Source organism: Oryctolagus cuniculus, chromosome 16 (assembly GCF_051225735.1).
Source record: "Oryctolagus cuniculus isolate XC-2025 breed Fujian yellow rabbit chromosome 16, ASM5122573v1, whole genome shotgun sequence".
NCBI classification, from domain to species: Eukaryota; Metazoa; Chordata; class Mammalia; order Lagomorpha; family Leporidae; genus Oryctolagus; species Oryctolagus cuniculus.
In genome coordinates, this window is record NC_142882.1 from 88,556,500 (window position 1) to 88,578,993 (window position 22,494).

The 22,494-nt window shown below is 55.4% G+C and overlaps 1 protein-coding gene across 10 annotated transcripts in view; it reads left to right on the forward strand.

Annotated features, from left to right (window-relative positions):
• The window catches only part of OGDH (oxoglutarate dehydrogenase), a 61,805-nt gene that overhangs the window by 9,920 nt on the left and 29,391 nt on the right, over positions 1-22,494 (forward strand). For 6 of the 10 annotated variants that reach the window (XM_051853065.3, XM_070059887.2, XM_051853064.3 and 3 more), the window contains exons 2-4: positions 5,590-5,838; positions 17,681-17,854; positions 19,425-19,527. In XM_051853065.3, the coding sequence (XP_051709025.1) occupies positions 5,617-5,838; positions 17,681-17,854; positions 19,425-19,527 (499 nt within the window). In that variant the 5' untranslated portion in view covers positions 5,590-5,616. Of the gene's footprint in view, positions 1-5,589; positions 5,839-17,680; positions 17,855-19,215; positions 19,307-19,424; positions 19,528-19,790; positions 20,446-21,309; positions 21,391-22,494 lie in introns of those variants that run through there. The other 4 variants (XM_070059886.2, XM_070059888.2, XM_089316247.1 and 1 more) reach the window with 2 other exon arrangements.

The following is a 22,494-nucleotide window of genomic DNA, read 5'->3' on the forward strand; positions in this document are numbered from 1 at the left end:
CAGCCGGAACTCGAACCGGGGCCCATATGGAATGCCTGCACTGCATGCAGCAAGGGCTTTAACCCACTGCGCCACAGCACTGGCCCCTGATGTGATTTTTTAAGAAAAAACTTCATTCAGATACAATCTGCATACTATACAATTCACCCATTTAAATTGCACAGTTAAGGGGCTGGTGTTCGGCCTAGTAGTTGAGACGTCTGCAAACTAAGTGCCTGGACTTGACTCCCAGCTCCTGCGTCCTGCTAACGTGGACCCTGCAGGCAGCAGCGGTGGCTCAAGTGGCTGGGTTCCTGTCACTCATGTGGGAGATGCAAATTGAGTTGCTGGCTTCTGACATCGTTCCAACTCAGTCTCTGGCATTGGAGTATTTGGGGAATGAACCAATGGTGAGCGCTAGCTCTTTCTGCTTCTCAAATTAATACATGAAATTTTTCAATAAATAATTGCCTGGCTTGTCATCCCTCATTCTGCATCCATCCCCTACTCCAGCACTGTCTGGATTGGCCTGTTCCGGACGTTTCATTTGGCAGTGGGATCATTAGATGTGATCTTTTGCTTCTGGCTTCTTTCTCTGCGTGTGAGATTCTCAGAGTCTGTTCATGTTGTAGCAGGTGCGAGGCCTTCCTGTTTCATTGCAGAATACCATTCCATAGCACGGTGTTCTGTGTTCTGTTTCTCCGTTTGTTAGCCAATAGACATTTCTACTTTTTAGGTTTTATTGGTAATGCTGCTGTGAGCACTAAGTTTTTGTGTGGACAGCGGTTTAACAAAACCAGATAGCATTCCCGCTGTGAATGTGTGAGGATTCCAGCTTCTGTCCTGCCGTGCCGGTGCTTCCTTTTCAAGGATAGCCAGTCTAGGGAAGGTGCCGTGGTATCTCCTGGGGTTTTTGCTTGTTTGTTTTCAGAAGATCTATTTTGTTTATTTGAAAGGCAGAGTGACAGAGAAGGAAAGAAATCTTCTCTCGGCTGGTTCACTCCCCAAATGGCCACAAGGCTGGTCTGGGCCAGACCAAAGCCACAAATCTGAAACTCCATCCAGGTCTCCCATATACGTGGCAGGGGCCCACGCACCTGGCCAGCATCAGCAAGGAGCTGGATTGGAAGCAAAGGAGCCAGAACTCAACTGATGCAAGATGTCGGGATCACAGTCAGCAGCTTGATTCTTTGTGCCACAACGCTGGCCCCAACTCCTTGTAGTGGTGTGGGGTTTTTTTGTTTGTTTGTTTGTTTGTTTTTTAAGTTTATTTGAAAGAGGTGGGGAGAGAGTGCACACAGGCACACTCCCCTCTTCTGGTTAATTCCCTGATGATTACAGTGCCTGGGGAGTGAAACTGGTAGATAAGACTTAATCCAGGTCTCCCGCGTGGACAGTGAGAACCGGACTACTTGACCCTGCTGTCTCCCAGGGTCTGCGTTAGCAGAAGGCCGGGAACAGGAGCCAGGGCTGGGAGTCAAACCTAGGCGAGCAGCCACCTTACCCACAAGGCTCCACCCCTGCCGCTTTGCCTGCTCTTACTGGGTTGTCTTTATCATTTAAGAGTTCTTTCTTTGTATCATGCAAATCTAAGAGAAATGATTTGCAGATAACTTCTGTGTCTTAATTTTGTCATAAAGGGTGCTTTGGAGCACAGAAGTTTTTTATTTAGGTGGATTTCAATTTATCTGATTGTTCTTCCTTTGCACTTTTAGTGTCATAACCACAAGTCTACAGCCTGAACCAAGGCCATGAAGATTTGCTTCATCATAACTTAGAAGTTATATCTCAGTGTCTTATAATTGTAGCTCTTACAGTTGGGTCCTCTGTTCATTTCAGATTAATTTGTATATGGAGATCCAGCTTAATTCTCTTGCACTCATCCAGTTATCCCAGCACTTTTACAAGACTGTCCTTTCCTCTTTGCAACTCTGCCTTTTAAGTAAGTAAATTAATCTTAAGAAAAAAAAAAAAAAGAAGACGACGATGACGATACCCAAGGCCGGGCCTGGTATTTGGCGTTGCGGTTAAGACACACCATTTGAGGTGTAGGCCCCTGACTTCGGCCTGATCCAACTCTGTTATGGGTATCTGGGGAGTGAATCAACACATGGAACATTCTCTCTGTCCTTCTCTCGGTCTCTCTGCCTTTCAAATAAATAAAAATAAAGGATTTTTAAAGAAGATCCTGAGACAGAGCAGCTCATAAAGAAGATGTATTTAGTACATAATTTTGGAGGCTGAGACCCAGGCTCAGACAGCCCTTTGGATCAGCCCAGCTGGGGTGTTGCGTGGTGAGCCGGGAGTCTGTTTATATCAGGAACTCCTGGAAGAACCGGGGACCTTTGAGATCTGCCCTAGTATCTTTTAAGTGCAGTGGCCCCAGTGACCCCGCCACTCCCGTCTCAAGGGTTCCGCCACCTCTCCACAGAGCGCACGAGAACCGAGCTTCTGGCCGGTGAACCTTTGGGGTACACTCACACCACACCCAAACTGTAGCATCACCCTTGTCAAATAGAAATTTTCTTTTAAAGCAGAAATCGGAACAGTCGGACTCTGGGTAGTTCAGAGCTTTCGGGAAGGGGTTGGCACAGTTGAGTGGCTCTGCAGGTGGCTGTTCCTAAAACTGACCGACGTGTAAGGCAGAAGCTCAGCTGGCCACCAGCTTGCTTTTGTCTTCAGTATCTTCTCGTTACGTAAGAGAGAAAGAGCAAGGGTAGGTTGCTGGCGTCAGCCGTGTGGGTCTGCCAGGCTGGACGTGAGCCGCTGTCCTGGCTGGTCCTCCGCTGTAGGACACCTGTTCCCACCATCCCAAGGGAGCTCGAGTGTTGTGACTTCCGGGCAGTGCTGTGTCAGATTTGGGGGGTGCAGGTGGCTTCTCATGATTTATTCACAGCATCGCCTGGAGGGAGGTCATATCAGGGGGAGCAGTGCCTGCTGGTTGGGCTGTCACAGCTCCCGAGTTGTGTCCTGCTGGTTAACCAGGGCAGGCTGCTGTGTTCAGGAGGTGACCCCACTCACGCAGCAGGAAGACTGACGGGGACATGGACCTGAGCAATACAAAATGAGTGTCAATGGCAGAAGCGTTAGTGTTTTTGCCATCGACATTAGGGCTTAAATTTATGAGTGGGAAAAGCACTGGAGTGTCCCTGGAGGTAGGGAGGACTGCTGCAGTTAGTGTGGCGTCGGCTCAGAACCGCTGATTTCTCAGGTGGAAGGGCGCCCAGGGCGTGAGGCCGCGCTCGCTGTTACATCTGAGCGTGTCGCTGTTCACCTTCCACGGTAAGGAGTGGGTTTCGATGGTGGCCGTGGTGGATTCGTGGGCTTCACGGACTCTGCTGTGCCCTTCTGCTGGCCTGGCTCTCCTGTGGGGGAGGACGATGTCAGTGTCTCTGGGTGCATTTTGAGCAAATCTGGGCCAAAAGGAAGGTTCTAATAAGCAATAGAGATTTTTTAAAATGTATTCATTTTGAAAGAGTTTGAGAGAGAGAGAGAGAGCGCTTCTGTCCACTGGTTCACATCCCAAATGGCTGCAATGGCCAGGGCTGGGCCAGGCCGAAGCCAGGAGCCGAGAGCATCACCCGGGTCTCTGGGTCGGGGCAGGGCCTCAAGTACTCGGGCCATCTTCCACAGCTGTTCCAGGCCATTAGCAGGGGCTGGATTGGAGGCGGTGCAGCTGGGACTCACCGGCACCCATGTGATGTTTTCATCTAGCATTTATTTCTGTGTGGTTCTTAGCCATCTCAGAGCTTGGGTTTCCTTTAGGGAGGCGTGGACGTAGGATGTAATTCCAGCTTTGCAGCCAGGCCTGCAGTTCTGGACAGGCCCACAAGCAGGCGAGGGTTTGACCAGCCAGCACTTTTCATTCCCTGGAGCCCTCATGGAGCCTTTTACTCTCCTCCTTGACTTCTGACCTTCGGCCATGAGGCTGAGGGCTGTGACCCGGCCTGCGGGACACCCAGACCCCCGGGCTGCCCCTTGGCAGCCGCGCCTCTTGAGAAGAGAACCCCCTTTCCTGGGCCAAGCAGGATTTCTCGGTAGCAGAAAGTGGCTGGAGACCTGGAGACCCTTCGGCAGCAGGCACCTCTCATCTCTGGTGGACACATCACTTGCTTTAGACGTTGGCTGTTTTTGATAGAGAATTATAGATTAAACAAATCCGTGAACATGTTGAGTTCCCACCTTCTGCTTGCCCCAGATGCCCCACCCCCATCCAGAGGAGGTCTGGCTCCTCCCCCTCCTCCTTGTTTTCTTCCTCTTCCTCTTCTTCTCTTTCTGCTTCCTCTCCTCCTTCCACCTCCTCCATCTCTTTTCCCCACCTTCCTCCGTTGTTCCCTCTTGCCTTGGCCTCCTTGTCCCTCTCTCCAGCCCTGGGGTCCAGGTTGCTGAAGGGCCAGCCAGGCAGCTTGTCGCGGAGAGAAGAGGGAAGAAGGTTGGTTGGAATGGGAGCCCTGTGACCCAGGTGAGGTTGTGCGTGGTTCAGTCGCATGAGTTTGCCCACCACCCAGGCCGCAGGTACAGTGACAGCTGCTGTGAACTCTCCCTTGTCTCAGTGGTGGCGGTGCCTGTGACGTGCTATGTTGTGCACACCTAGCCCCAGGGCTCAGGAGGGGGCTGAGTCAGGCCCTCAGGCTCCCTTCACTCTTCTTCCCAGCACTACAGCGCTCAGTCCTCCCCTCCCATCTCTGCCCTGCTGCTTCTGGTCGTCTCCTCCCTGCCTGAACGGAGCCCACCTCCCCGGGGGGTGCTGGCTGTGGCCTGCACCTCCCAAACACTTGGTATTGTCTCCCAAGTATATTTTATGTTTGCTTCTCCTCTGCTCAAAGGAAGGTTATTTGAGGGTAAGCAAAGTATTTGCTCATGTTTCCGTATTTTCCAGAATGCCGTGTGTACAGCAGGTGCTTGATTAGTTTCTGGCTAGGTTAGAAAATGCCTTTTTTGGGGACTGGCTCTGTGGCATAGTAGGCTGAGCCTCTGCCTGTGGCTCCAGCATCCCATATGGGCACCCTTCATGTCCCACCTGCTCCTCTTCCAGTCCAGCTGTCTGCAAATGCCCTGGAAGGCAGTGTAAGATGGCCCAAGTGCCTGGGCCCCTGCACCCACGTGGGAGACCTGGAAGAAACTCCTGACTCCTGGACCTTGGCTGCAGATTGGCCCAGCTCCAGCTGTTGCAGCCATTTGGGGAGGCAATCAGTGGATGGAAGACCTCTCTCTGTCTCTCCTTCTCTCTGTAATTATACCTCTCAAATAAATAAATAAATCTTTCTTTTTTAAAAAATGCCTTTTTCATTCCCAGTTTCCAGCCTTTGCAATTGTTTTATACAGTGTATGAACTTAGAGTGCTGACGTCCTCCAGTGTAGACAAGATTTGGACTTCTAAGTGACAATGGTGGTGGCTATGCTCCCACCTTCCCTGGGCTGCCGTGGCGTCCTGCACGGTCCCTGTACGGGGCCCACATGTGCACCATGGGACAGGATTGGCACACTGTCAGAACCAGACTCACACACCAAAATCTCTCCTGGACAGCCAGACTTAGACAAGTTTTTTTCTATTAGCTTTATCTCCTAAAATGTTCTTTTTTAACTTTACTTTCTTGTTCTTTTGTGCAGGCTGTGGTGAAAGGCTTCAGGACTGAAATGCTCCACTTAAGGACTTGTGCTGCTAAGTTGAGGCCGTTGACGGCCTCCCAGACTGTTAAGACATGTTCCCAAAACAGGCCGGCCGCGGTCAGGACGCTTCAGCAGTCTCGGTGCTACTCTGCACCTGTTGCCGCCGAGCCCTTTCTGAGTGGGACTAGTTCAAACTATGTGGAGGAGATGTACTGTGCTTGGCTGGAGAACCCCAAGAGTGTGCACAAGGTAAGGCTCAGGGCTGCGGGTGCTCAGCGTGGCGAGTGGGCCCAGTGCCGCCCGGCCACCCAGGTAAGTGCGCACCCGTGGCTTCAGTGCCAGGCGGTCGGCCGAAGCCCACATTCACCGCAGTGTGTGCATCAGGCCTAGAGCTGCCCAGTCGAAGCCAGCAGCAGGCACTGACCGTATGGAGACCTTTGAGAACATAGGATGTGCAAGTGCTGCCTCACGAAGACAGGAAGCACGAAATGAGGATGCACACGTGCAGCTCCAGGAGGCCGTGAGGAAGCACACGCGTGCAGCTCCGGGAGGCCATGAGGAAGCACACGCGTGCAGCTCCGGGAGGCCATGAGGAAGCACACGCGTGCAGCTCCAGGAGGCCGTGAGGAAACACGTGCAGCTCTGGGAGGCCGTGAGGAAGCACACGCGTATACTCCAGGAGGCTGCAAGGAAGCACATGCGTGTTCTCCGGGAGGCCATGAGGAAGCACACGCGTGCAGCTCCGGGAGGCCATGAGGAAGCACACGCGTGTACTCCAGGAGGCCGTGAGGAAGCAAGGAAGTGAAGCACACACGTGTGCCCCGTGATCTCCATAGGCTGTCGCAGGATGAGCCGTGTAAAGAAGGAAAGTGCGTGGAGAAGGGAGCAGGGAAGCTGCTCCGTCCCGACGTCCCCGGAGGATGCTTTGTGTGTGACCTGCCTCAGAGGCGTCACCTGTGACTTCCGTGTCGATGGCCTCTAGGTCGTCGTGTTCTGGTTTTCCGTTTCTTCGTTATCTCTGTTACCCATAAGGCCACTTCCTCCTCAGACCCCTTCTTCCCTGAGCGTCAGTAGGAGCCACGCCTGGCATGTGAGGGGGTGGGCCGCCTGCCGCAGGGCCCAGGGCAGTGCCGAGTGGAGTCCCGTGCTCCATCCAGGGCAGCGGGCGCACGGCGGGGGTGCAGCGCACGGAGTGGGGCTCTGCCCATGTCCCTGGTTGCCGCTGTGGACTTCACTTTCCTGTTTGGGACCTGGGGACCACGGCACCAGAAGTCTGCCCGGGCTGCTGTGGCACTTCAGAGTGGTCACACTTCCCGCCTCAGGGAGGGGAAGCCAGTCCATGCCTTGCCCATTTCCGTGGCAACCTGGGAGTGCCCGCGCCACAGCTTCCTCAGGAGATTGCCCGGGAAGGAGTGCTGCGTGGAAGTGGCCCTTGGCCTTGTACTGGAGGCTCCCGAAGGGGGTCTCGGGTGGGAGACGCACCTGGGCTGGCCCAGAGCTTGGCCTTCCTCTCCTCAGCGTAACCCTTTTGAGGGGCCAGCCAGGTCATCTTGAGTTTGGGTTTAGAGACCACCGCTCGGGAGTGACGGGCGTGCTGTGGCCTCGCCTGCGGTGGTTTGTGGTGGGGAGGGACAGGGGGCTGGGTGTCACCAGGCTGCAGACCGCTGCTCTTGCTGGGAGATTTCCTGCTCCGTGGTCCGTGAGCGGGACTCCGGTTCCCCTTGCGCAGTGGTCTTCCCACTGCGGGTCAGGAGAGGCTGCACACCGTGGCTGGAGGCCCTGGGGTCAAGGTGCCCACACAGCCTGCCTCCTAAAGCCTCCCTGTTCTTATCACTGTGAGGATTTCACGCCAGGTTTTCTTGTAGAGCCGGCACGGTCAGTGCCCACAGCACAGTGAGAAGTCAGGCACTCACGTGGTCACCGTGGGACTGGGGAGCTCTGTGCTCGTCCTGGGCGCACGTGCACGGTGGTGGGCCCCTCGGCGACGTCTGGCCCTTCCGTGCTCTTGAAATGCAGTCTTGTGCTTCCTGTGAGGGAACCAAGTGAGGGCAAAGGGCAAGAAAAATGCAGACGTGACGGGGGAGTGACACGAGCCCGCTTCACTAGGCAGTCTCGAAACTGCCTGAGCTGTGCTTTGAAGAAGAGGGCCTGATATGCCCACCCTGGCCTGGGACTCCAGGGTCCTGTTCTGTCACTGTCACAGCCACTGGGTGGTGCACGTGGGAGGGGAGACACGTCAAGGTTGTGGTAGTCTGATAGGCGGAGCACCTGCATTGAGAACTCTGCAGAACACTGGTGCCACTTAGATGTTGGTTTCTGGGGGGAGTTCACAAGTTTTTTATCACAGAGACAGGTGGAGTTCCCATCTGCTGGTTCACTCCCCAAATTCCTACAACAGCTGGGACTAGGCTGGGCTGAAGCAGGGAACTGAGGACTCAGTCCAGGTCTCCATGAGTGGCAGGAACCCAATTACTTGAGCTTTGTGGGTCTTGTGGGTCTTTGTTATTAGCAGGGAGCTGGAGTCGGGAGCCTGAGCAGGGATTTGAACCCAAGCACCCCAGTGCTTAACCATTTTAACTGCTAGGCTAAGCATCCACCCCCGCAAAGCATTTTAGGCAAGGACAGTTTAGTGCTTAGAATACATTTTTGAGGGGCCAGTGGTGCGTGGATTAAGCCACCCTTGTGCCATGGCATCCCATATTGGAGTACTGGGTCAAGTGCCAGCTGCTGTGCTTCTGATCCAGCTCCCTGCTAATGCACCTAGGAAGGCAGCAGAAGATGGCCCAAGCACTTGGTCCCCTGCCACCCACGTGGGAGACTCGAGTTCGGAACTCCTGGCTTTTTTTTTTTTTTTTTTTTTTTTTGACCTGGCCCAGCCCCAGTTCTCATGACCATTTGGTGAGTGAACCAGTGGATGGAAGATTCTCTCTCGCTCTCTGCCTCTCTCTCTCCCTCCCCACCCCCATCCCCCTTCTCCTCTTCCTCTCTCCCTCCTCCACCCCTCTCCCTCCCTGTCTCCCTTCCATCACTCTGCCTTTCAAATAAATAAATAATTTTTTAAAAAATACATTTTTGAGTATTTTAATCTTTGATGTGTTAGCTTTATGAATGAAAAGAATTTATTTTAACCTTTTATGTAGTAGATTTCTTATGAAGCAGAGACATCTGTTTCAAGCCCGTGGTCTACTTCAGCAGAAGCTCAGTGCCCAAGGCTGTGAAGTTGCTCCCTGTGGCCTTCAGCCTCTGTGCAGACCAGTGTCAGCACTGGGGGCTCTTGTGTCGGATCAGCGAAGCCTGCGCCAGCTTCAGCACAGGGCCTCTACGCGGGAGATGTGCGTTTGTGCCAGTCAGAGAAGTGAACTAAGCCCTCGGAGAGCCACAGAGGCGTGGAGCAGTGGCTCCGCTGCGCTCGTTGGCTGCTGCCGCTTGCATGGCTTTGTTCCAGGCCTGCAATACCTCTGACCCGGCGTCCTTAACTGGGTGGTTAGCGCCGCCAGGCAGGGAGGGCCCGCCGAGCTTCTGGGGGCTGTGCCCTGGAGGGCAGGTGTTGCCCCAGGAAGCGTGTGGTCACTCAGCTGATCAGGGGCAGCAGGAGAAACAGGAGTTTGGGCTAGGAAATAAATGGTGCAGTTCCAAGTTCCAGCTGAGGGTGCTCGTTAGGGGTGGGAGCAGGGCCACCTTTGGTGGGTGGAGGGAGAGAGTTGGAGGGCAGTGGTGGAGTTGGGGTCCCTGAGAAGAGGAGGGCCGAGGCCATGGCCACCTTACGGTCTGCCTGCAGCTGGGTGGGGAAGCTTTGGGTACAGATTGCGCTGTCTCTTAGAGCATGATATTTTTAAAAAACGTCTTTTGTATTTTAAGCAAAATAGCTTTGTGTCAGTGACTAAAGGCAGGGGAGGGTAGACAGGAGTGGAAAGGAGCAGATTGCTCATGCGTCTGCCTGGGAGTAGAGCCAGCCGCAGGCCTGCCCCCCTTGAGGAGGGTCAGAGGCTTGACCTTCCTTTGACCTTCCTCCTGCAGCTGGGCCCAGGGCAGGAGCTTCCTGGGGGAGCTGGTGCCACCTGTGGGTGAGCAGCGTCGGCACCTGGGAAAGCTGTCCGGCCGCAGCAGCTGGTTCTGTCCTGCCCCAGGTGGCCCTGCAGGGAGGTGTGAGGGCTTTGGGACTCCACTTCCTGGCTCTGCCTGTCCTGTCCCTAAGTGCACTGGGAGGGGCGGGGCCTGGACGTGAAGTCAGCAGCCTTCTACCTGTACTTGGAGCTGCTGCTCCACAGGCCCCCCACTCCTGCCGGGGGGTGGAGGGGCTGGCACTGGTCCAGGTGGGCCCCCAGCCGGGTGACTGCAGGTGATACCGTGGTTCCGCAGTGCCCTCCTTCCCTGAGGAGTGTCACAGGGCTGCTTAAAAGTGGGCACAGGCTGTCGTGGATGTCAGGTTTTTATGCAGGGCAAGTTTGGTTTCTGTAATGCACTCCCCAGAAACTTAGGAACTCGGAGCCGCACCAGTGTGGTGATTCTGTTTCGGCATTAGCTCCTGTGCACCTGAGGATTGGTGGGAACCGTGGAAGCCTCTGTTGGATTTGGCAGTTTGGTGCTGGCTGCCTGCTGGCCTTCTGGCCTTCAGGAAGCCAGAGAACAGCTGTGGGATGTCTGAGGCCTGGGCCCGGGTCACAGGTTGCTGCCTGTCCCTAGGGACTGGGGAAGCAGAGGTCCATGGGGTGGGTTCTGTGGTCCCTGGGTGGCCCCCAGCCCTCTTCACAGAACCTTTGGTGTAGGGCAGAGTCCCAGCAGATACCAGATAGGTTCTGTGTCAGCAGATCCCACAGGGCTCGGCTGGGGCAGCTCTGCTTGCCAGGGTTTGTTGGCATTTGTTCACAGACAGGGAGCAGATGGTAGCAATTGCTGGGAAATATTCTCCAGCTCCAGGGTGGGGAACATCCAGCCCGCAGGCCATCAAGGCCTGTGAAGTCACGTGGTCTGCCCCTGTGAAGGCAGCGGATGGTGGGACTCAAAATTCAACAGATCTAGAGCAGGCTCTCTTTAAAAATATTTACTTGAGAGGTAGAGTTACAGACAGAGAGGGGGAGAGACAGAGAGGTCTTCCATCCACGGGGTCATTCCCCAAATGGCTGGGACAGCAGGAAAGTGGTCACCCTGAAGCCAGGAACTTCTGGGTTTCCCATGTGAGCACAGGGGCCCAAGCACTTGGGCCATCTTCTGCTTTCCCAGGCCATAGCAGAGAGCTGGATCAGGAGAGGAGCAGCCGGGGCTTGAACCGGTGCCCATATGGGATGCCGGTGCTGCAGGTGGAGGCTTCACCCACTACCCCACAGCACCGGCCCCCAGTCTCATTTTTAGATTTTTTTTATAAGATTTATTTATTTATTTATTTGAAAGTCAGAGTTATGCTGAGAGAGGGAAGGCAGAGAGAAAGCTTCCATCCGCTGGTTCACTCCCCAGATAGCCACAGGCCGGAGCTGCACCAATCCGAAGCCAGGAGCCCGGAGGTTCTTCTGGGTCTCCCACATGGGTGCAGGGGCCTAAGGACTTGGGCCATCTTCTGCTTTCTCAGGCCACAGCAGAGAGCTGGATCGGAAGAGCAGCCGGGACTAGAACCGGCGCCCATATGGGATGCCGGCGCTTCAGGTCAGGGCTTTAACTGCTGTGCCTCAGCGCTGGCCCCCAGGCTCATTTTTAAGTTGGCAATTTTGTATGGCCCTTGAATAATGTTATAAGTATCCAAATGGACCCTGGCAGAAGAAAGGTTCCCCACCCCTGGGTCTGAGGCCAGGGAACTCGTGCTGTGCTGCTGTTTGATTTTAGGAGTGCCTGGGTGGGACCCTGGTTTCATTGGGTCCATGTGAACCCTTCCCAGGGGTGGCCCCACTGCAGCCTGAACTCAGTGCATCTCAATGCTTCATACAGGGGAGCGTGGTGGGCAGGCCTCTGACCCCGGCCCGGAGCCCTGCTTTTGCCTGGGCCTGGTCTGTGTGCAACTCTCTGGGATGGAGGCCTTGAGGCCCAGCTCTTCCAACCCAAGCGCTACCCCTTTGGAGGCTCGTGCGTAGCCCCCAGCAAGGACCATGTGCTCAGGGCTCTGGAGACAGGCAGTCCATCCACAGTTCTCCCCAGCACAAGTGTCCTGGTCCCGACCATCAGGGCAGCCGTCGGGTTGCGATCTTCTCTGTCTTCAGGAAAGGGCTGGGGCCTGCAGGTCAGAACGGGTTCTTGAGCTGCCTTGGCGGGGAATAGAGGTGTGCTGCGTCTCAGCTGTGCCCAGGAAAGGAGTGGGCCACACACAGGCTGGGTCAGAGCAAGCCGGAGGGCTGTGGCTGCTCTTCACCCTGCAGTTTATACTTGAGCACTTCAAAAAGTTCTTGGAAAATTTAATTAGAATACCAGTTTGGGTGCAAAAAATTGACATCCTTGCGTAGTTTTTCATGATACCTATTTTCCATGAATTTCTTTTTCAGTATCCATGTTTTTATAGCAATTAAAAAGCATTATTAAGTAATGGGCACTTGGTACACAAACTGCTTGGGATACCTGCATTACTTTTTTTTTTAGATTTATTTATTTGAAAGAGTTAGAGGTCTTCCATCTGCTGGTTCACTTCTCAGATGGTCACAATGGCCATAGCTGTGTAGATCTGAAGCCAGGAGCTTCTTTCTGGTTTCCCATGTGGGTGAAATGGCCCAAGAATTTGGGCCATCTTCTGCTGCTTTCCCAGGCCATAGCAGAGAGCTGCATTGGAAGTGGAGCAGGCGGGACTTGAAGCGATGCCCATATGGGATGCCGGCACTGCAGGCTAGGGCTTTACCTACTACGCTACAGCACTGACCTTGCCTGCGTTCCTTATCAGAGTGCCTGAGTTCTAGTCCCAGCTGCACTCTGATCCAGCTTCCTGCTAATGCACACCCTGGGAGGCAGCACATGATGGCTCAAGTGTTTGGGTCCATGCCACCCATGTAGGAGACCTGGATTGGGTTCTGGGCTCCTGGCTTTGGCCTAGCCCACCTCTTTCATTTGGTGAGTGAGCTAGCAATGGAAGATCTCCCTTCCTCCCTCTCTCTCTTTCTTTGCCTGCCTTTCAAATACAATGAAGATTAGTAAATAAAAGTTACAAAAGTGTAGTGTTGTTAGCAATCCGAATTTAATTGGTGGGATTTTCTGATGGTGTAAGACCTCGTCACTGATATATCTAGAACTGTGTTTGGCATTGGATCCTGGGGGGGATACACCATGAATGAGGAGCCCAGAGCCTACCCTCCTATTCCCATCATTGTCTTACATACTTAGCGAGCCCTAGACAGAGATGAGGGGGCTGGGATTGGGGTTCCCAGAGGGTAGACACAGGGGAGCCCCAGGATCTGGCCTGTTGAGCTGTGGGCGAGAAGAGGCACCCCATTAGATCAGAACCATCCCAGTAATGAGTCAGGGAGCTAAGATAAGTTTTAGTGACCTGGGCTAAGTCCTTAACACCACACTGGGTCTGCCGTCCACTTCCTGAACAATGGAGAGAAACTGCAGGTGCAGAGTTGTCCCAGGGTGGTTGAGTGCCATTGGGAAGACAGACCCTGCTGTGAGCAGAGGGAAGATTCATGGTCTGAAGGTGATGTGCAGGTCAAGGGCCATGACTTCTGACCTGGAAGGCAGTTGCCTAGATGCCAGCCAGGCGTGGTTAGTCATCTACAGTTAGTTTCATTTCAGCCAAAACATTAGCCGTCCTTAAACTTGAAAGCCTGTCATGTTGGATTTAGGGCATCTCAGCAAGGTGTTGGTCCTGCCCTCTTGCTGGATGGCAGAGGAGGGTGGGAGCAGCCCGCTCCAAGCCTGCCTGCCTGCCTGCCGGCCGATGCGCGGCTCCATGCTTGTCTGGGTTGGTTACCAGTTTCCTCCCTCCCAGGGTATGCTGCACAGCCACTCCCAGCCCACCTCCCAGCCTCATTCTGACCATGCCTACCTCACCCTCCTGAGGCCACGCCTTGCTCTCAGCACTTGAGGGCTGGCCATAGCCCAGGCCCTCCTGTCACCTCCCGGGTCCCTCATGGACCGTCTGTCCTTTGTGGCGCAGGCCAGAGGCTGCCCTTCTAAGTGGCTGCCTTTCCTGCCACCTCAGCTTTCGGTCCCTGCTCCCGCACATTTGCCTCCTGCGGGGTTTATGTGTTCTCTCGTCTTGGCTTCCTTGTGAGTAGGAAGCTCAGTCAGGCATCTTTCTGACCCAGACCTGTAATGTGCTAGGGATTACGGTTAAGCCTGGACAGGGAATTTGTTGGAATAACCTAGAGTAGTAGTCTCTCTTTAACGGCACTCACTTTGTCACGGGGCATCCTGCACGCCTCTGGCACCTGCCTGTGGTAGCAACTGAGCTTGCCCTGGGCAGGTGCCTCCTGTCTCTGCCCGGCCCACTTTCCCAACAGCTTGTCCTGAGTGTCATTTCAGCCTTTTCCGTCTTGCAGTGTCATTGTCCCTGGTATCAGAGAACCACATATCTGTGTGTGGCCCTTGTACACTCAGGGCAAGACAGGGAGCAGGTGTTTTCCATATTGGTAAGTTGTACAGCAGGACACAGGTGAGAGATCGGCTAGGCGAATGATGTTGGTGACGGGTGTGGTGCGCGGAGGCGCCTACGTGGGTTGGTATGACTCAGAATCCACATGACCACCTTGTACCCAGCACTGCCCTCCCTGTCAACAAGCCAAAGCTGACTTGGCCTCTGAGTCTCATGGGCCAAGAGCCGTTTCTCTTTCTGGAAACTTCTGTGCTGATGAGCTCTGCCATGAGCCAGGCACTGCGCTTCCTCCCTTCTGTTTGGTCCCTTGAAACGTCTCTGGGAGTAGAAACAGCTGCCCTGCCCACATCTGACCTAGGTTCCAGGCGTCCACACCAATGCAAGGGATAGCGGGAGGTGAATCTGGCTCATGGAAATACAAGCTCGGGCGCTTGGCTCATTTTCCTCACAACACAAAGTCAGGGAGCTCGGGTGGTCAGTGGTGGCCACTGACCAGGTGCCACCTTTCCCAGTGAGTGTGCCTGTGTCTCCCAGCAGGTGGCATGGTCTTCAAAAGCTGAGCCAGGAAGCACTGGGGTTTCCTCTGTCCCTTTGGGAGGCGGGCCCTCCCTCCCTCCTTCGCTCCCTCGCTGGTGGTCTCAGCTGCAGAGGGGGACACTGCTGCAGTAGGGAGGGGCCGACAGGAAGTAAATAAAGTATCAGATTGAGGCCGGGAAGCCCGCTTGAGATGGGTGTGGCCAAGACAGGACCAGTGAGGGGAGGGCCTGGCATCAGGAGGAAGGAGCAAGAGTGGCAGCCCCAGACCTAGGGACCCTAAAGCCCCAGGGGTGCATGTCGGGGAGGGGCGGGGCTGAGGAGCTGGAAGAGACCTTGTAGATGAAGAGAGAAGCTAGCGGGTTGCAGGTTGACAGGGTGTGGAGGGAGAAACGGGCCTGAAGGGTGTAGGTTGGTGAGTGGGCAGGACGGGTGCCTGGACTCTGCGGCCACTCTTGTGGGAAGGTGAAACCCACAGAGCAGAAGTGACCTTCTGTTTTAAAGCCTTTTTTTTTTTTTTTTTTTTTTTTTTTTTTTTTTGAGGCCTGGCTTGGGTGCACAAAACAACACTTAGTTTGCGGTGTGATGGGTTTTGCTGATGCAGAACCTCGTGTCCCTCATGTCTAGACTGTCTCCAGGTTCACGGGCAAGGGAGCCTGCCGGGGCTTGGTGTGCAGGTGTGGAGCGGGGCCTGTGAGGGAGTGAAGGAAGCTGCGTTTCCTGCACACCCTTCCCAGGGGGCTGTGCGGCACTACCTCCCCCTGCACCATTGACCTCTTCTATGGAGAATCACCTGGCATTTTATTTCAAGTACAAAAGGAGGTCAGGGAGAGGCCAGTGAGCAGTCAGTGCCTGCCCTCTGCAGGCGTGAGCTGGAAGTTCTCCAGCTTCGCCCTTGGCCCTGACCTTGAGCTCTGGCTCCTGGGCTTCAGCAAGTGGCCATTTCTTTCATTTTATTATAAACCCAGAATTTTACAAATCCTTGTTTTCCAGTTTTCTTTGGTACTTCTGCTGGACGGATAGAGGTCTCTATGTAGGGCTTGCTCTGCTGTTGGCACACTAAGCCTGATCAATGGTGTGTGTGAATTTTTAAAATTTTTTTAAATGTCATTTTATTTGAAAGGCAGACAGAGCTGACACAGATCTTCTGTCTACCAGTTCACTTCCCAGATGTCCACAACAGCCAGAGCTGGACCAGACTTGAAGCTGGGAGCCCAGAACTCCATCTGGTCTCCCATGTGGATGGCAGGGACTCATACACTCGAGGCAGAATCGGGGTGGAGGTGGGTGTCATGGTGCAGAGGGTTAGCCCACCATCTGAGATACCAGTATGATATCAAGAGTGCTAGTCTAAGGGGCAGGTGCCGTGGTGCACTAGGTTAATCCTCTGCCTGCGGCGCCAGCATCCCATATGGGCGCCGGTTCTAGTTCCAGTTGCTCCTCTGCCAGTCCAGCTCTCTGCTGTGGCCCGGGAAGGCAGTGGAGGATGGCTCAAATGCTTGGGCCCCTGCACCTGCGTGGGAAACCAGGAGGAGGCTCCTGGCTTCAGACTGGCACAGCTCCAGCAAAGTGGCCATTTGGGGAGTGAACCAATGGAAGGAAGACCTTTCTCTCTGTCTCTCTCTCTATCTCTCTGTCTCACTCTCTCACTGTCTGTAACTCTACCTGTCCAAAAAAAAAAAAAAAAAAAAGTGCTAGTCTGAGTCGCAGTTGTTCCGCTTTGATCTAGCTTTCCTGCCAATGCACCTGGGAAGGCACTGGTGGTGATCCAAGTGCTTGGGCCCCTGCCACCCAGGATGGAGTGCCTGGCCTCTGCCTGGCCTAGCCCTGGCTGTTGCAGCCATTTAGGGAGTGAATCAGTAGATGGAAGATCTCTCTTCTTCCTCTCTCATTGGTATGCTGCCTTTCAAGTAAATCTTGGGAGAAAAAATGGAGCTGGAGCACACATCCATGGACTCTTATAGGGATGCAGCATATTAAATGCGGCATCAAATGCCTGCCCCTTCTGTGAGTTGGTCCTGAGCCTATACCTCTAGGGAGGACACAGTCCGCACTCCAGCTTGGCCAGAGAGCAGTAATGCAAGTTGGTCCTTGCTGCTCTTCACTCCCACTGCTGCTGCTGCTGCTATTATTTTAAGATTTTTTAATTTATTTGAAAGGCAGAGCTACAGAGAGGGAGGAAGGGAGAGAGAGATCTTCCATCCACTTGCTGGCTCCCCAGATGACTGGAACTGCATCCAGTCTCCCACGTAGGCGCAGGGGCCCAAGCTGCTCTCCATGGTGTATTAGCAGGGAGCCGGGTCAGAAGTTGAGCACTTGGGGCTTGAGTGAGTGCCCGTTTTGGATGCTGGCACCACAGGAGGCAGCCTGACTTGCTGTGCTCCAATACTGGTCCTGAGAATGCATGTTTCTGTCCTTTCTTATAGATGGCAGAAACTGAGCCCAGAAGGACACCTCCCCGGGGCCTACGACCCCACTCCCATGTGCTCCTCCCGGGGAAGGGATGAGATTGCCTCTCTGGGGCGTTACTGCGGCCTCTCATAAACGATGAGCTTCTGCTTTGTGCCCAGAGGCATAGGACACAAGCTAGGTGTCACTGGGCCCCTGAGGGCTGTGCTGAACCTCTGGGGTCTTGAGGGAGGCCTAAATCTTGTGGGGGTGGGGGTGGGGTCATCTGGTGTTCCTGCAGACCTGGGAGGTTGGCGGACAGCGCCGTGATCCTCATCGCCTCCCAGCTGCAGGGCCTTGAGGGGAAGAGGGGGCAGGACTGTGTGACTGTTGAGCACCAGCACCTGGCCCCCAGGGCAGCCAGCGTGTGGCTTTGGGCCCCTGAAACTTGTGCTGGTGGACGATGGCCCCTGGGCACGTGTGGCGGGTGTGGAAGTCAGAAGGTGCATTCTGAGGGCAAAATGAAAATGGTGGAAAACTAGGACCCATCCTGGAGAGGCCTACGGTCGGCAGCGAGAGAGCGGGAGGCGCGCTTGCCTGCAGAGGCTAACTGTTGGTGGCCACTGTGGGGAGCAGTGGGCTAACCCTGTCTTTTTTTGTCTTTAGTCATGGGACATTTTTTTCCGCAACACCAATGCCGGAGCCCCCCCAGGCACTGCCTACCAGAGTCCCCTTCCCTTGAGCCGAGCCTCCCTGGCTGCCGTCGCCCAGGCTCAGCCCAATGTGGACAAGCTCGTGGAAGACCACCTGGCGGTGCAGTCCCTCATCAGGGCGTATCAGGTGAGTGGGCAGGCATCCCTGTGAGAAAGGACACAGCACTCCTAGGCCACCGTCAGCTTTGCTCGCGGTTGTCGCTGAGCCGAGTCCCGGAGCTTTCCCCCGTCAGGCCACAGGGAGGTAGCAGTCGCACACAAGGGAGGAAAGGAGCAGGCTCACCCTGGTCGCATGGGTCTCCCCTACCCCATGCCAACCCTATAAGTAGCTCCTTACTGTTTTCCTAAGTGCATGAGAGAGATGTGGCCAGGGAAACCCGAGTCAGTGCCAGACACCCCTACCTGGAGGGAGCAGTGGCTGGGAGGGCGGTGCTGTTGGGGGACACTGTGGGAAAGTCACCCCGTGGAGTCCGGGAACACAGAAGAGAGGGCCAAGCCTAGAGCGTGTGGGGAAGGGACAGGGCCCTGCTAGAGCAGCAGAAAGGGCCGCCTCCAGCCTTTCTGAGAGCAGTCTCCACGGCTCTTCCAGCCTGCTGCCTCACATCCGGGGAGAGCCCAGAGCTGAGTGCTTAGGCCACGAGAGGCGGGCTCTAAGGAGGGAGTTGGGGTAGGCAAGCAGGGCGCCTCCCTGAGGACAGTCCCCTGGGAGCTCAGCTGGGGGACCTGTGCCCGCTCTGTTCTGCTTTGTGCTCCCGTGTCCTGAAGTTGGTGGCTTGCCTGCATCCTCCACGTATAAGGCCCCTAGTACAGGCATCCAGGGCGACTCAGGGAGGGCCCTGGGCCACAGGCCCCTCCTGCTGTCATCTGGCGGGGAGGGCTCTCCCTGGGCGCGCAAGGAGACGTGCAGGCATTTCCACGGTGGACCTGACCACAGGTAAGAGGCACAGCTGGTCCCTCCCCACCGTTGCTTGCACCTGGCAGTGACTGGTCAGCACCTGCCCCTTCTCAGAACCTGGCAGGAAACTGGATAACGTACCCAACACTGAAGACCTCAGGATGTCCTCAGGGGTGTGCTTTCTCCCTTGGGTTTTCTCAGAGGGCCTCGCTGCCACAGGGCTGACAAGGGCACACCTCCAGGGGGATGTGGGGGAGATGCTCATCCACGCCACCATAGTCACCCCCAGCACCTTCACGGGCTTCCTGTGCTCACGCTGGGGTCCCCTTTGCCAGCATGCCGGGTTCCCGTTGCCCCGCACACGCTCCTTTGAGACTGCCGAGTTTAGCAGAACCGGGGAGCTAGTTTATCCCTTTCTTCTGAAAGCACTGTTTTACCCGAGTGCCTTGGAAATAATCCCTGGCTGTTTCAGCTGTTGGTTTTGTTGTGCCGGGCCCTCGTGCTGTGCTCCTGGCTGGGCGAGATGCTCGCGGCGTGACTTTCCCCAAGTGCCCTGCCCTCTGCTTACTGACTTGCTTGTGTTGTTATTCCAGGTCAGGGGTCACCACATTGCAAAACTTGATCCTCTCGGAATTAGTTGTGTAAATTTTGATGGTGCTCCGGTAACTGTTTCTTCAAACGTGGGTGAGAATTAACCTGTAAACACTAATTTTAATGTAATTTTACTTTTTTTTTACCCTTCCCTCTTTTTTTCTCCTGTCCTTTTGTGTGTGTCCTTCCCTCTCATCGCTGGCCCTCGTAGATCCGAGGGCACCATGTAGCACAGCTGGACCCCCTGGGGATTTTGGATGCTGATCTGGACTCCTCCGTGCCCGCTGACATTATCTCATCCACAGACAAACTTGGTGAGGGTCTGGGAGCCGTCGGCTGCGTTGCTTGAGCTCCTCTCGCTGTGCCAGCCCGTGGTAGCCAGACATGCAGGCAGGAAGGCGAGCTCCTGAGTTTCCCTGATTTCTGATCACTTGAAATTGCCCGTGATGCAGCCTCATGTTTGAAGGAAGGGTGGCGGGCAAGTTATTTGTATGTTTATATACGGATTCCAGTGTTCAGCCAGGTTGGCTGGAGTCTCGATCTGGAGAATGAAGTTTTGTTCAGGGAGCTCTGGCATGGGGAAGAGCTGGCCCGCCCAGGGCAGGAGGTTCAGAGAACAGCCTGTGCCGAGCCCGCCACGCAGTGCCGGTGATCACACGGAGGAAACTGGGGGCTGCGTTCCCGCAGCGTCAGGAGGCAGGGCCTTCGGGAGGTGCATGTGTGGAGGCCAGTCGGGTCTTGTCACAGTTGTCACGTGTTCCCACCCAGACCCGCCCTCCTCATGAGGTGACGCGGGTGTCAGGCTGGCCTGTCATCTGTAGTTGCTTCCAGAGTTAATCTGCTTTCCGTCACCTTGCTGCTAACCGTACTAAGGAAATGACAGCGTGACTAATTGAAACGGCCAGGCGTTCGCAGCAGGCACCGCATGCTGGTGAAGCTGATCACCCACCTGCTAACCCGCTTTCAGGTCGGGCCAACTTAGCCTCCTCTGGGGCACTTCGTGGGAGGGTCAGAGAAGCCGGCTCTGGGGCTGCCAGGACGTAGTGTGACGCCTGCTGGCGGTGACTCTGGAATTGGTGTTGGCAGTTGGTGGCTGCTTCTGTGTCTTGGTTTCAGAAACCCTCCCAGATGATAGGGGATTTCCTCTGCATCACAGCAGCCCTCCGCGGGTCCAGGAAGGAGGCTGAAACCCTTTGAGTCTGAGTAGGACCAGTTGGGACTGTAGCAGGCGCGTGAGTTGAACCTTGCTCCTTTGTTCCGTGATGACAACTTTGTGCTCGCCAGAGTGGGCCTCCCTTCACAGTGTCCCCAGGAGAGCCTCTTTCCCACTCCTCACCCCTTACAGTAGACACCCCTGCCCTCGAGTCTCCTCCCCCCGCCATGCTCACTGCCCGGTCGGGGCTCAGGACGGGGAGCCACTGGCTGCTGGACTCTCCTGCCTGGTGGGAGAGGAGCACCTCCCTGTGTCGGTCACAGTGGGGCTGGCCTCTTCGCCTGCCTGAGCCTGCACTGTCCCAGCTCCCCTTCCCCGACACCTGCAGTAGCCAGCATCTTCAGATGTGCCCTCTCGGTGGTTCTCGACTCAGCACGGTGGTTACCAGAGAACTGCAGAGTGGTTCTCTGCCCGCCTGGATCAAGTCGGTCAGGCCCACCACCCCACCACCCCAGCCCTCCTGGATCAAGTCGGTCAGGCCCACCACCCCACCACCCCAGCCCTCCTGGATCAAGTCGGTCAGGCCCAACACCCCACCACCTCAGCCCTCCTGGATCAAGTCGGTCAGGCCCACCACCCCCACCACCCCAGCCCTCCCTGGTTCCTCAGCTGCCAAGCCAGAGCCAGGATCCGAGGGGCCTCCCTCCTTCCAGCAGCAGCATGGTGAGGCGGGAGGGCCAGAGCAAGCTCACCGAGCAGGTCCTTGGAGGAGACGAGTTTTGAACCCTCTGGCTGGGAGCATTTAAGAAGCGCCCAGAGAGCCGGGGAGTAGCGCCCACTTGGGGAGAAGAGAGTGCGTTGTAATCCATCTGAAACAGTGTGACATAAAAATTGAGAAAAGTCTCTCGCATGCACACGTGGACACAGTGTGAATTCCTTACAGGTTTGAGACTGTAGGAAAATTGGTCTCTCACAGCTCTCACCCTTGATGTGGGCGCAGCCTCAAGAAGGGAGAAGGCCCAATGTGAGTGCCAGGCAGCGTGGGCAGCTCCTCCAGCCCCGCCATCCCTGCCGTGGCCATCGCTTAGCCCTGTGTGCCTCCTGTGCGTCGTCTGTGCAGTGGCAGTGGTGGCACCTGCGACTGTCCTCAGATAGTGCCTGGAGCCTGCTAATTATGTGAGAGTGAGCTAAGTTAACAAATAACCTCTGAGGTCAGTGGCCAGCAGTGGTAATGAGTTGGACCCAGCGGGGGGCCCAGGACCCTGCAGGAAACAGGCAGGAGCCGCGTGTACCTCGTGCCAGAACTGGAACACAGGCAACACAGACTCCATGGAGGGGAGGGTTGGAACCAGGAGACCAATTTTTAAGAGGTTGGGAAACTGGCCTGGGGCACCTGTCCTCACTTCCTAGAAATTCTCCTGACCCCTGAAGCCGCAGTGGGAGAGGCTCAGCAGTTAGACTCTCCCCAGGCAGTCCTGGCCAGGTTCACCGTCACATGCCGCGGGCACACACGTTACGAGTGCCGCAGAAATGTGACGGAGACGCTGGGGTTTGTGGTTGTTTTCATTGAGGTTTAAGAAGTCAGTTTTAGGACAGTTTCTCAGGTAGATGTGGGTTTTGTTTCCTGACTGTGCAGGTGATAGCGGGAACAGGGATATTTGCAGAGAATGTGAGTTGAGCGCTAGGTTCACATGACCCCAGCAGCCCATCTTAATTGGTGCCCAGTTGCACCGTAGCCCCCTCCCTGAGAAGGAGGGTTGAGTGTTCAAAAGGAGACCACAAACCTGGGAGGAGAGGGCTAGTGGAGTCCCTGGGAGTGTCCTGTATGGCTCTGGCCTAAGGGCAGGACAGCCCACAGCCTCTGGCAGGGACGCTGGCCCTAATGAAAGGACATGGTTTAGGGTGCCAGGGTAGAGATGGGAGTCAGTTGCCAACACCAGATTCAGGGAGTTGTTAGCAAGTGGAGGGATACGGACAGTCCCGGGGCCGGTGCCCTCCTCTGCTTTCGCTGTCTGAGTGGAAACAGGTTAACCTGCAGACCTAGCGGCTGTCCCCGGCTTGCCTTCGGGTGTAAGTTCCATGCCAGCCACCCCTTCCTTGTCTGGTTTGGGGTGAGAAGGGTGGCATC